The 13,303-nt window shown below is 45.4% G+C and overlaps 1 protein-coding gene across 11 annotated transcripts in view; it reads right to left on the bottom strand.

Annotated features, from left to right (window-relative positions):
- Positions 1–945: 945 nt before the first annotated feature.
- The window catches only part of HUWE1 (HECT, UBA and WWE domain containing E3 ubiquitin protein ligase 1), a 105,592-nt gene continuing 93,234 nt past the window's right edge, over positions 946–13,303 (bottom strand). For 9 of the 11 annotated variants that reach the window (XM_035140350.2, XM_060268831.1, XM_060268833.1 and 6 more), the window contains 16 exons: positions 11,737–11,849; positions 11,474–11,630; positions 10,299–10,431; positions 10,010–10,212; positions 9,633–9,760; positions 6,998–7,094; positions 6,687–6,842; positions 6,358–6,603; positions 5,972–6,089; positions 5,248–5,388; positions 4,726–5,013; positions 4,509–4,614; positions 3,626–3,743; positions 2,927–3,108; positions 2,285–2,475; positions 946–1,473 (listed from right to left, as the gene is read on the bottom strand). In XM_035140350.2, the coding sequence (XP_034996241.1) occupies positions 1,371–1,473; positions 2,285–2,475; positions 2,927–3,108; positions 3,626–3,743; positions 4,509–4,614; positions 4,726–5,013; positions 5,248–5,388; positions 5,972–6,089; positions 6,358–6,603; positions 6,687–6,842; positions 6,998–7,094; positions 9,633–9,760; positions 10,010–10,212; positions 10,299–10,431; positions 11,474–11,630; positions 11,737–11,849 (2,480 nt within the window). In that variant the 3' untranslated portion in view covers positions 946–1,370. Of the gene's footprint in view, positions 1,474–1,501; positions 1,716–2,284; positions 2,476–2,926; positions 3,109–3,625; positions 3,744–4,508; positions 4,615–4,725; positions 5,014–5,247; positions 5,389–5,971; positions 6,090–6,357; positions 6,604–6,686; positions 6,843–6,997; positions 7,095–9,632; positions 9,761–10,009; positions 10,213–10,298; positions 10,432–11,473; positions 11,631–11,736; positions 11,850–13,303 lie in introns of those variants that run through there. The other 2 variants (XM_060268837.1, XM_060268836.1) reach the window with 2 other exon arrangements.

Here is a 13,303-nt window from a genome sequence, read left to right as displayed (position 1 = left end):
AGATGAGACAGGCTGGTGAAGAAGTCAGGGTATCTCCCCTGCAACAAGCAAGCTACCTACCTCCCTGGTTGCCTAGGACCAGAAGAGCGATGAAGGGAGAGGAGTAGAGACAGGCGCATTGGCATAGTCTCAGATTGTTTGGAAAGGACGAGATTTAGGCAGCTGTGGGAAGGTGCGGATCTTCAGCCTCCATAAGGGGCAATACCTACCAATAATTGTTGTGCTTGTTAGGCCTAGCTCCCCTAAGCAGACCTTGTATCTTCAAATGAAGAGTTAACTTCACATATTCTGTGTGATTTATTGTTGGATACCTCTGACACATAACTAGAGATGCTACCCTACCTTCCCCAAACTGCCAAAATCAAGAGAGCTGCTTCCCTCTCACGTTGAATATACACAGCCCATTTCCAGCAAATAAAATTAGTGGTGAAAACTGGCACAAGAAGCTGCTTTATACCAAGTCAGACCATTAGTCTATCTAGCTCAGTATTGCCTACACTGACTGGCAGACGCTCTCCAGATATTGAGATTGATAACATTCCCAGCCCTACCTGGAGATGCTGGGGATTGAACTGGGGACCTTCTGCATGGAAAGCAGATGCTCTACCACAGTCATAGGTGCTAGAAGCAAGATCTACCCCAGCTTGTCAGAACACTACGCAGACAGGAAACAACCACATGGAGGACCATTATTTGGGGTGGGCATGTTGTCAATAGACTTCCCATCCTACTTGAGTAATCTTTGTCTTGCTAGAATTTCAGTCACAAGTGTTAACCGGCTGTACATGGAGATGCCTGGGATGGAACCTGGAACATTTTGTATGCAAAGCATGCATGTTACCATTCAGCTATTGCCTTACTGGCTCCTTCCTCATCTCCAGAAGATCTTCCCAAAGCCAGGTGAACTCTCCACTCTTACCAAAATGAACACACAGGCACAGTACATTCTTATCAAGAGTGCGCTTTTATTTTTTTATTTTTTTTCCTTTTTTTGGAATTTTTTAAACCTTAGGTTCCCTTCCAGCAGCAAATGGGTGCCAAGGAAAGAGACCAACAAAAGAATCCAAACGCTCCCTCCCGCCGCTTCATCAACACATTCCAAGCACAAATTAAGAAATGCAAACTAAACCAAAAAATATATATATATTTATATATATAATTTGTCTTTTTCTCTCCGGGTTGCACCCCGGCCCCACCTCCGAAGACGGCTGATTGGCTGGGGGTCTCTGGCTCTCTTCAGTAAGGGGGCAGCAGGGCACTCACACACACACACAGGTGGTTGGAAAAGGGGGAGCAGCATCGCTCAGTTCCACTCCCTCCTGTTGCTCCCCAAGTCTGACAGTAGAAAAATATGGCAGCTGGAGTCACCCTTACGCCAGGCCAAAGCCCTCCGAGCACTCCTGGATGGCCAGTAGCAGCATGTGACGCAATTTCTCATAACTCTCATAGGCAGGGAGGTCCAGCTGGTTGAAACTGGAGGAAGAAAGCATCAATGTAAGGGGGTGGGACCAAACAGCTTGATTGCAAAGCCAAATGCCTTTCTTTGTTCAAAATGAGAGCAAAAGACAGTACCTTCACCCTCCCCACACTGGCCAGAAATCTTAATCTGTAGGCCATGCTCACTTTACTGACAAAAACCTACAGATCTACAGCCTGGTCACATGTGACGCAATTTCTCATAACTCTCATAGGCAGAGAGGTCTAGCTGGTTGAAACTGGAGGAAGAAAGCAATGTTTAATTTCAACCAGAGGACAGCCTAATAACCTGTTCTGAAGGTCAAAATTCAGCCCTTGGAAGTGATGAACAATCCTCTGCACATGTGCAGAATGTCTATCCCAAACAATAGTCACCCCATCCAACTCTCCATCTGGGATTTGGATTTGCAAGGCACAAAGTTGGAGTTCTGGCACCTCTTTCTTTAGGACTTGACCACTGACTCATGACTGAAGTTACAGATAGCCTCTGTTTCAGAAACACACTCATTCCCTTTCTCACCTCCCGGCTCACAAAATCACCAACTATGTTTCCAGGTAAAGTAGCAAATACACTGCTGTAGAAAGGAAGCTCCTGTAAAATAGCTAGGCACTTCAGCAGGGTCATGGTATAAGTGTTATGGCGCAAGATGATAACCAGTGAATCCCAGCACTTACAGAAGCTTGGAGGGCCTCTTGGAGTTAGGGTGATTATATGACACACTTCTATTTACATAAAAATATTTCCTGCATAATGGAACACTGGGAGTAGTTTGAACACTAACAGTGGGCTTATCCATTTGCCTCTTACCACGTGTGAGCAGAAGGCAGTCTATCTGTTGAGCGGTCGTCTCTGTGGATCTGAAATTTCTGGATGCCATTCATGCCCTCTAGGGCAGCAAACCCCTGCAAGGGCACCTTGGATGTGCCTGTGACGAATTGCAGGAACTTTGCTCTGTCAGCCTGATCAAAGGAGCGCAGGGCTCGCCAGAACCACTGAATCTGTGCAGAAGGACAAAAGGAGTGGAGACTGGGGTCAGAAATGCTGGCATTTCTGAGAACATGAGAAATTTGCAGGCCTCCAGAAGTGAAGGGCCCAGAAGGACCCACACAAAGAGGAGCCAATAGGGGGAGAGGATAGCAGAAGGGATGGGGGTCACATATTTCCTGCCTTCCAAACAGGAGGTAGCGGTGATATATGCCCAACAGGAGAAGAGCCACCTCATTGTGTGCTTAGCGGCAAACAGAGTTCCAAAATCAAACTTGCAGTCAAACATATCAAGGCTGCAATACTATACAAATTTACCCAAAGTCCCATTGAACTCAACAAACTAAGGAAATTATTAACATGCCAAGAAAAATCAAGTGGATTCCTCTCCATTAGGCCTTGACATTTACACCCTGGAGAACAGAGAGTTGGTGAAAGGTTACTTGCTAGAAAGGAAAGGCTAACCTGGATAGAGTTTGCCTGGTACTTGTGGTACTCTGTGTTGGACTTCAGGTCATCTATGTCAATGGTGGGTAGCCCCGAGATTAGCAGCTCCAGCTCTTGCTCCGTGAAGATGGAGATGAGGCGCTTGGGGATAATCTCATAGAAGCCCTCCAAGAAGGCAGCCAGCTGCTTGCGGATTGCTCCTGCCAGAAGGGAATATAGATTATCACTGGGTGGGGAAGGCAATGGAAGTTCTAAGCAGCCCAAGAAGAGGAAAAACTGTAGCTCAGGAGGGAATAAAATCTAAACACTGAAATGTGCACATTTATGCAAAATTTACAACTTCTCACAGCTGATTGGTAAACGAATTTGCCTCAAGTACAGAGTCCAAATAATGACCACCTTGACCTTAGACTGAATTAGACAACTAAAGTTTTTGTTGTTGCTGTTTGTACACTTTTCCTTAAAAACACAGTTTGGCTTCTTTCTTCAGGCCATTGCTATTTATCTGGTGAAACAGCAACTCTTGGACAGCTCTGGTGTGACACTAGTTCTTTGCTTAGAATTTAGTATGAATTATGAGATAATTTGTATAGGGAGGGAATGTTGATTCAAAAGGTAGACACAAGTCAATAAGTAGAGGGATCCCATCTTCTAGCAGAGATGGGTCTAGATCATCAGGTTCTTTCCACTGTTCTCAGGTGTACTCCCCCAACGTACCTGTCATTCGCATCTGACACACCAGGTGTACATATTCCTTCTTGTTCTCCTCAGTCACAAGGATGTTGGCTCCGTTGGGCTTAAGGTCACGTACTTCACACACACCAAACTCTTGAACCTGTTTGGGTAGGGGAGGAGGAAAGACAGAAGTGTACTCAATAAGTAGAAACTGGATTAACAAGAACATCTCTCTTGGGAAAAGAGAAGGCTTGCCTTGCTCTTCCTGACAAAGACCAGAAGTCAGAATGACTTAATACTGGCCTTGATTCAATCCTTCCTGTTTCACAAATTCTCCCTCAGCCTCAAATTACAATCCAATGGGTGCTTCTCTTAACAAAACACCATAATGTAGTTGCAAGAATCAGATATAGCCCTTGTGTATAGTGAAATATAAACACACAACCAAAACAGAACAGCAGCAGCCATCATTCAGGGGCAACAAAACTCTCTTTGGCAGTTATCACCAGGTAATTACATCCTTACTATTTTGGAACACTGTGTCCGAATGTCATTCTTGTTACAGTGCTTGCCCTCTTGATAATCAATGCCAATGTCTATAGCCTCATTGTTTCTCACACTGTAAACAATTCTAATTTTTAAGATCAAAAGAAATCTAAATTCAAAAGGAAAGGGCTGTACCCACTGCCAGAAAATCCCTGCAAATATACAGTCATCTTCACCTAATATTACACATGGCAGGATGTGTACAACCTCTGGGTGCAGAATTCTACCAATTTCTTGATTTTTATCAATCATCTTCAAAATTGTCCAAATTGAATGGCTGCCCATTCTGTGTGATAGCCCTTTGTCTCTTTAGCTTCAATATCCTTCAACTTCCAAAAGATTTGCCCCAAAATACTTATATGAGAAGGGGACAGGTTACCTCTGTGCTGAAGGTGAGGTCATAGCCCAGTGTGGAGACATCGTTTTCCAGAAGATACACCAGTCCCTGGTAGAAGTGGTAATCCTCACTCTCCATATCTGTGTACCTGTAGGGTCGAAGGAAGCTGGCTGGGTTAGGAACATGTTTTGGGAAAGATAGGAAAGCATTTTAGATGGACTCGTTCAACAAAATCCCTAAAAGCAAAGGCACTACTCACCTGACAGATTTGCCCAAGATATGCTTGTAGAAGGAGCGGGTGAAGTAGCATTCCAGCAACCGGTTATCATACACTGCTTTGGCCACAATGCGCCCTACAAACTTGAAGTAGCTCAGGTGGTTGGGGTTACAGTGGGAGGAAGGATTGATGGTGTAGGTGACTCGATCACCAGGCGATGTGCGGAAGAGCGCATACATGGGGTTAAACATCTCCCGTGAGATGATCATGTACCACTCGCGCAGGAGACCTCCAGCATCCTGACCCTCTTCTCCTTCAAATACTATGTACCTGATAAACAGAAGAGGGTATAATAATTAGGAAATGTCAGAAGTGGAGAATGGCTTTAGGACAAAAAGGCTGGCAGGGACTTATAGGTTCCATCTACAAAATAAGGAAAAATCAACATTTAGACAAAACGTGGGCAAAGGTCCTCAGCAAGGGTAAGAAAGAAAACAGTGCACATAAGAAGACTCTGATTACAGCAGCATGCTAAAAGTTCTAGTAGCTGAAGAAGTTGCTTACAATCTGTTTTTCATTTCCTCGGGCGACTTGCGATGCAATTCCCGGTATGAGTCTTCAAAGACATGATCTCGACGCACATGCACAGCCATGTCTTCTTTCCGCAGCCCCTCATCAAGCCTTTCCAACTCCTGCCGGAAGTACCTTGGAAAGAAGAGTAAGCATGTAGCCATCACCTCTCACATCGGGCAGCCCCCAGGGCTATTACTATTCACAGTTATACTTGCAAAGCACTAACAATGCAAGAGATGACATAGTCTACAGATGTAGATGAAAAGTAGGTGGGTTTGCCATCTCTCCAGCCCTTACAAAGTGGATTCAGAACTGGGGCTGAGAGACACTTTTGACTATACTTAATTTTAGGGGAAGAAGCATATCAAACTGAATAAGACCACCCATCCAGTCACCACTACTTCTGCCCCACACAGATCTTTTTGTCAATAGAGGAGCTGAACAATGCTAAGAAATTAGAAATGTCTGGATAGCCAACCTAGAGGGCATCACAGCCAATAGAAAAGTCAGCACACAAGCCTAGATAGGGGTATAAATAAATAAATAAATAAAAATATATCATTCAAGCAATCTGCCCTAGAGATCAAAAGTGAGACCTCATACTCCTACAGTAATGCATGCTTACAATCAATCTCTGATGTCTCCTTGCTGTTTTTTAAATTATCATTTAAAATGAATAGGAAACGGAATACTAACACCCCACCCTGAAACCTACTTCCGTTTGACATCAAAATCCAGCACACGTATGTAATCCACGAGGACAGCAAAGGGGCCGTCAGCTAAATGGGTGGTGGACTGGCGCAGGATCTGGTTCAGCACAGTGCGGTGTGTTTCTGCAAGATGAGATCAAAAGTGAGGTTTCGGCTGCACGCTCCTTATTGTGTTGTCTTCCAGGTATGCTGCAGAAACCCGTTAATGAAATTCCTCCACAAGTATATTCCCTAATTAGTCACACCTTGATCCACACACCCCTCCCTCAGCAAACCAGCTGCCCCTTCTGAGATAGAGACAGCCGAGAACCCCCCCCCCCTTTGAAGCCCTCATGAAAGAATTACTCTTAATACCCTGGACACAGCCAGATATGTCACAGTTTGAACTAACCTGCAAAGCGGAGGAACTTCTGTGTGTCTGGGGGAAGACTGGAGGAAATGTGCATGGAAGAAGGTTCACGGGAGAAAAAGGGGTCAAGGGATGAGGGTGTTGCAGGGGTCAGTGGGGCAGGTGAAAGAGGTGGGGGCTCGTCCTTGATGTGAGCCAGCTGGCTCTCCCGGGTGTCACGCACTTGGGGCTTGCTTTCCCGCTCTGTAGCATGCACCAAAAAGAAGGCCTCCACTGCAGGCTGCAGCACTGTAGGGAGAGAGCAGAAGGTGATGTTCCAAGAGGCAGGGAGGCCTGAAGCAGCCCAACCTTCCAGCAGCCCAGAACCTTACCAAGCACAGCATGTTGGTCATGTGATTCTTCCAGCTCCTTCAGGCACTCGCCCAGCATATCCCATAGTTCATCCAGACTGAGTTGCTCACTTAGCAGAGGCAGATCTGGAGGACGCTCCTCTTTCTCCTTCTCACCCTGCTGGGACCCTTCTGACACTGTAAGAACAAGAGATCAGTCCTTCACACTTTAGCCTTCCCAGTTCCAGGACAGGCAACTCCTTCATACCTGTAGGAGGAGGGCCTATGGCAGGTAAAACAGTCTCTCTACTTCAGAGACAGCCACCCCTCAATTCCAAAAAGCAGATACTAACCAACTGATTGGGTGTCTTGTGTGGTGGGTGACGGCTGATCCACATCCATAGGTGATTCGTCTCTTCGTACAGAACCCTCTGCCTGGTTTGGCTCCGACTGAACAGAAGAGACGCACACATTAGTGAGGGCTGAAGCTTCCCAAGAGCACTTAGGAAACAGGTGCTGGGAGATCAGCCCAATAACTCCCAAAAGGGAGGGAAGAAAATGGACCATCAACAGAACTGTGCATGGTGGCCCTACCACTTTCCCCACCCTTTACAAAGACCAAAAGAGGTTAAACATGCTGCTATACACAAGCTAAAATCTGCAGAGGGAATGAGCCGAATGAGACAGGTACAGGAGAAAAAGGGGAGCGGGGGGGGGGGGAAGCTAGCAGAAAGCATGACATGCGTGAATCTGAAGGTGGAGCACTTACAGCCAGAAGCAATGGTGAAGTGCATGCACCAGAGTGGGGAAAGTTCTTGGAAAGCAAAGAACAGGTGTGTAGAAAAGAGGAAAGTTGTCATCAGGGACCTTCCTGCAGGGATAACCTCATATTTACTAAGGCCCACATGCCAGGGGCAAAGGCAGCCCACATCTCTCTAAAGAAACTGGACAGGACTGGGGCCTCTAAGATGCAACAATCTGGAGAGACGTAGGCTCAAGGATTGTACACACATTACTGTATTGCCACATCCACCCCACAATAGTTGTGCTTGAAAAGTACACTAACGTGATTCAGTTGTATCACTTGTGCTTGCAAACAAGCTTGTTTCTCGTTGACCTCTAATGCACTCCCTCTACCTACTGCAACGCAGAAGTAAATGCAGCAGTTACTTTTTACTGTTTAGCTACTTCTCATAGGAAAGTAATGTGTGTACAAGCCCTAAGAATTTGGGCTTCAAGCCATGCTGTGTGGTTGCTGTGCTGGTCCTGCCCCAGGGCCACATGGACAGTGGAACGGACATGCTGGATCTAACAAGTGGAAGTGAGCTCTTAGAGCTACCATGGCTGTCAGCTCACTCATAGCCATGTCAAGCTGGCTTTCCAATTTGAGTGGCTTTGAGCCAGGAGAAGAGAATAAGGCTGAAGGGCAGAGGGAGGCAGACCAGAACTATAGATCATATGTTCAGTCCACAACTTGTACAGCTTTGGACTAGCTCCCTTGTTGATTGTGCTTTTTGAAACTTTTTGAAACTTCCACAGAAGTCCAAAAGATTTACTATTAATCACAGAACATCTGAAGCACTAAGCACAGCTGAGACCACAGCGGAGTGTCTTTTTCTTCACTAATAATATTTGCTGCCGCCACTGCCACAATGCCCACCTTTAAAAATGTCAAAATTCCAACAACTTAAGCAATCATAATGCTAAACTTCACAAAACTGATTTGGTCGGTAGGCAATGGAAGGTTATTTCTTACAGGCAGCATTTTGCTTTTCAACTGAAGAATCCAGGGTGGCTCACCAATGCTAAATATCTGCCACTGTAGAGATGGCTAGCTTGCTCTCAGCTTTTAATGCCCAGCTTTTCAACCAACAATCCTAGCCAAACAGTGTATGAAAAAGGCAGCTGAAACCAGAAAAACAATCCCTACCCTGCTTACACAGCTGCAGAGCCTTCCATTTATTCCTTCTGTAACTGGTCAGGCCTTGGCTTTCCATTAGTAAGGAAGGGGAGATGCATAAAGGAATTCCCCACCCCAAACTCAGCAGCAGAGTTAGTCATGTATCCACCATGGAAGTGGACAATCTTTCAAAATGGGGAAGGCATCTTGAAGCTGCAGAGGATTCTTCACCCAGCTCATTGTCTCCTACCACAAACCCCTTCTCCCCCCCCCCATTCAACCTGTCTTCAGCAGATAACCCAAAATCGTATGAAGAGGAAGCAAATAAGGTTAGAGCTATTTGGCATAGAGGTGTCCGAGGCATACAGAAGCTAAACACATGTTTAAGTGTTGGAAGAGTAACTAAAATAATAGAAAACAAAAGGGGTGTACGTAGGAGTGAAAAGTCCAAAGACCACAATTTGTTAAAAGGTACTATGCAAATACCCAACTCAGATTTTTCAAATCAATAAGCAAACTTCATAAAAGGTAACTACCATCAGAGCCCATGGAGGTATATTGAGGTTGTTGGGAGAACAGCCAAGGAGTATGCATAAACCAGGTACAAAGAAGGAAGACTTCTTTTGTCTTCAGCATTTCTTACACTTCAGCTGTAACCAGCCGTTTTCTCATCCCTCTACCCAATACATAGAACCAGTGCTTTTTTTTCTGGGGGGGGCAATGCAGAACTTTATTTTTCCTGATTTGAACTATAAAATGGTGATTTTCTTTAGTCAAAATGAGAGTACCCCTAAACATTTTTTTCTTAGAAAAAAAGCACTGCACAGAACCCAGAATCCAAATCACAAACTGTCCTCACAATCTCTTCTTCAGAGTGCTCTGAAGAACAGCTTTTTATGATCAAGAGCCAACAGCAGCAAGGAGCTGAAGCTTCTTCCTTCCCTGAGCAAAGAGGCTCCTCTGATGACAAACCAGTTGGCATAAAAAGGGAGGAGAAAAAGATGGAGAAAGGAATGTAAAATAATGAAAAAGGGTAGTTCAAATAAACAAAATGAGTGGCCTACAAGCGCCACAGGCACCATGCTAACCGTTGTTGCTTGCTGCTGCCTCCGGGCCCTCTGACCCTCACGTACCATTTGTATAATGGCGTCAGCCTCAGCCTCCAGCTGCCGAACAGCGGCCTGGATGCTGCTAACTGAGCCCAGACCGGAAGTACCTGCAAAAAGAGGGGAAGGGAGAGAAAAAGGAGAATTAAGGCTGGCCCCTACAGCTGAGCCTATAAGATTTAATTCCCTACTCAAGCTTTGAACTGACCCCCAAAAACTGCAGTGGCCTATGGGCCTCTCAGGTCTTCTATAGGTAAAGTATGACTGGTCTGAACCAGTATCAGGAGATCTCCCACCCATGCTCTAGCATCTACAAACAGGTCTTGTGCAGACAGAGCTTGCTCTCCTGCCTAACATACCTAGCCTGCCTGTCTGTTTTGCCTTTTTGTTGGCACGGCGTGTGTCATCCCGTAGCTGGATGATGACCTGCAACACTCTTAGGAAAAACTTCTGTGTGGAGGTCTTAGAAGTCAGCATGGACATTGAGGGTAGCTGGAGCTCGCGACCACCCAGAGGGCGCTTCTGTGATGCCACAATCACCACATTCTCAGCAATGTCAAACCTAACAATTGAGGAAAAAGGTGGGGAAGAAAGTCAGATAAGGCCACTCAAAAGACAAAGAGAAAGGCCAACTTGAAGGAGACTCACCTGCTCTGCATCTTGCCTTTCAATTTGGTGGTCTGAGGCTGTTCTTCAGGGAGCCCGTCTGGTGACAGGGACTCACACTGGGCTCGACGCTGCTGCTCCAAGTTGTATTCTCGCAGCTCCGCCAAGAGAGTACCTGGAAAGGGAGAGTTGAGGGTTGAGAATTAGTGAGTACTATATAAGAAAATCTATTCCACCTCTCCACTATAAAACTATACCCAACATGACAAACAATATCAAAACACATGATGGTAAAACCATTAAAATCCAGAAAAAAAGATTATGCGTCCAAAATTTAAAACTGTCAACATAAAACCTGAGGCAATAAAAATCCCTGCCAAAAAGGAATTGTGTTCACTAGGAAGTAGAAATTAAAAGGGCCAGTTGAATGTCCCAGTGAGAGAGCATTCCACTACTGGGCTCTCACACATCCCAGCCAACCTAGAATAAGCCCACACTGTGACACAGAGGAAAGATCGTAGATGGTATGAATGGTCCTGGATGTGAGCCATTTAGGGCCTGATGCCAAGTTGGTTGGCATTTTGAATTGCACCCACGAACTTACTGGTAACCAGTGCAACTGTTCTAAAATAGGTAACATGCTTACATAGTTGTGTTCCTGTGAGCACCCTATAGCTGCTGTATTCTGGATCTACATGGGTGGCCATGTAAGAGTGCAATTTAGGGCCCAGATTCAACTTATCTGATGCACTAGTGGAAGTCAGTTCAAGAGCTTCTACTAGTACAAGGGGGATTCCCCTGCCACGCTTGCTACCTTGTTCAGAAGTGACTGAAATCCCACATCTGGTTGAATCACCCTGCCCTACCACCAGAAGCAGTTCTGTTATGCTATGGTGTGACTTTCTAGCACAGACAGTTCCAAAAGATACTATAGCTCATTCAAACCTGACAGCAAGGAAAAGAGTCTTATGAGTTATATCCTCTGTGAGGAGGTGTGCCTTTAAATGTTACCCACACTTGCACATGGAAATCCCCAGACTAGCACACTGATACATGAGAAAAGTACTAAAGCTCATCGTTTCTATGAGCTACTGGCTAACATTCCTAGCTTCACATTTCTAACTATTCACTGTGGTACTCGGTGATTGAGGCAGGGCAGGACCATTAACCATGCCAGCTCCTCATACTGGCACTTCTCCAGTCTCATCTCTCCTTACCTATCTGCTTGCAAAGAGTGTAGCCTAGTTGCCGGGCCCCATTAAGCAGAAGCTTGAGCACAGTGTCACGCGTGGCTGAGTCACCCCGTGACAGTTGCAAAAGAACGTTGGCAGCATCTTCTAGACCTTCTTCAGAGCAGGAGTGAGATGTCAGCACCTAGAATGGAAGATGAGAAAGTCACTGTGCAGCTGACACCTCAAAATGTTAACCCCTTCCTCTTCCCTCCCCATATTGTGTGTTGGCCACACCCACCACAACTCACCTCCACAGACAGCTGTAGCTGGTTCTCCGTTAGGCCTGAGGCAGCCATTTTGCTGTCAGTTCCACCTCCCCCTTCGCCTACCTTGGCTGGCGATTTGCTGTTTTTCGTGATAGCTGCAGAGAACAAGATACAAGCTAGAACCAACTTGGGATTTGACAATTAACCAGTGAGAGAATGACCAAACCAACCACCAGCTATTTTTTTGAAGTCCTGTTCTCCTTTGAGCACTTGCCTACCATCTACCTCCATCCCTACACAGAAGTCACTCAGAGACACCCTCTCTCTATCAGGCTTCTATTGGGAGGCAATATCCTCCTTCATCAGGGCTGTGTGCATATATGTGGTAAGTTTGCAAATACCAAGGTGGCAGTGGAAGGTACAGTGTACAGAATCATTCCTGCCTGTCCCCACAGGAGGAGGACATGTCGTGGTGGCAGGTGACTCCCTACAGATGGGGACAGAGGCAGCAGTGTGCAGAAGAATGACTCATGCTTTCAGTTGTCTCTACACGAATGCACAGAATATGGGAAACAAGCAAGAAGAACTTGAGCTCTTAATACAGAATGGCAAATATAACCTAATAGGCATTACTGAAACCTGGTGGGATGAAGCTTATATTTCGAATGTAGAAATTGAGGGGTACAACCTGCTCAAAAGAAATAGATCAGTCAGGAAGGGAGGAGCAGCAGCATTATATGTAAGGGATGTGTACACTTGTAAATGGAAATTGGAGCAAGTTTGTTTTCTCCTGCTCCAGAGGGTAGGACCAAAACCAATGGATTCAAGTTACAAGAAAGGAGATTCTGACTAAACATCAGGAAGAACTTTCTGACAGTAAAAGCTGGTTGGCAGAGAGTGGAACAGACTCCCATAGGAGGTGGTGGACTCTCTTTCTTGGAGGTTTTTAAGCAGAGACTGGATGGTCATCTGTCATATATGATCTAATTAAGATTCCTGCATTGCAGGGGCTTGGAGTAGATGACCCTTGGGATCCCTTCCAACTCTACAATTCGATGAATTCAGCGACAGCACAGATTTTAACAGTGTGTGATATTAAGAGCTTGCCTTGTTGAGAATCCCAGCTCTCTATTTTGTTTCAAAAATCTTTTCCTCAGGGCTGCAATGATGGCTTGAAAATGTGTGTAGCACTACCTACTGAAGTCTTAAAAGTTGGCTAAATAAGATTTCTAGTAACCGAGACAAATATTCAGTGTCCTTCATAGCTCCCTTCTCGTCTCCATGGCCACCAAAACCGAGAATTATGAAAAATAAAAATAAAATAATGCAACAGAATCCATTGTGGAAGACCATTCAACTTCCAAAACATTTGGAAACCAAAGCGCTGCTTCTGATTGGCTGCAGGAAGCTCCTGAAACAAATCGGAAGCCGCGGAAGCCCCGTCGTACGTTCAGCTTCAAAAATAGTTCGCAAACCGGAACAATTACTTCAAGGTTTGCGGCATCTGGGAGCCAAAATGTTTGAGAACTAAGCTGTTTGAAAACCAAGGTATGACTGTAGAGGTCACAGAGTCTGGATTGCCTGGATGTAGAAATTTACATATATTTTT

This window comes from Zootoca vivipara, chromosome 16 (genome assembly GCF_963506605.1).
Source record: "Zootoca vivipara chromosome 16, rZooViv1.1, whole genome shotgun sequence".
Classification (NCBI taxonomy): Eukaryota; Metazoa; Chordata; class Lepidosauria; order Squamata; family Lacertidae; genus Zootoca; species Zootoca vivipara.
Note: the sequence above shows the minus strand (reverse complement) of the source record. Positions and strands in the feature narration are given on the sequence as shown.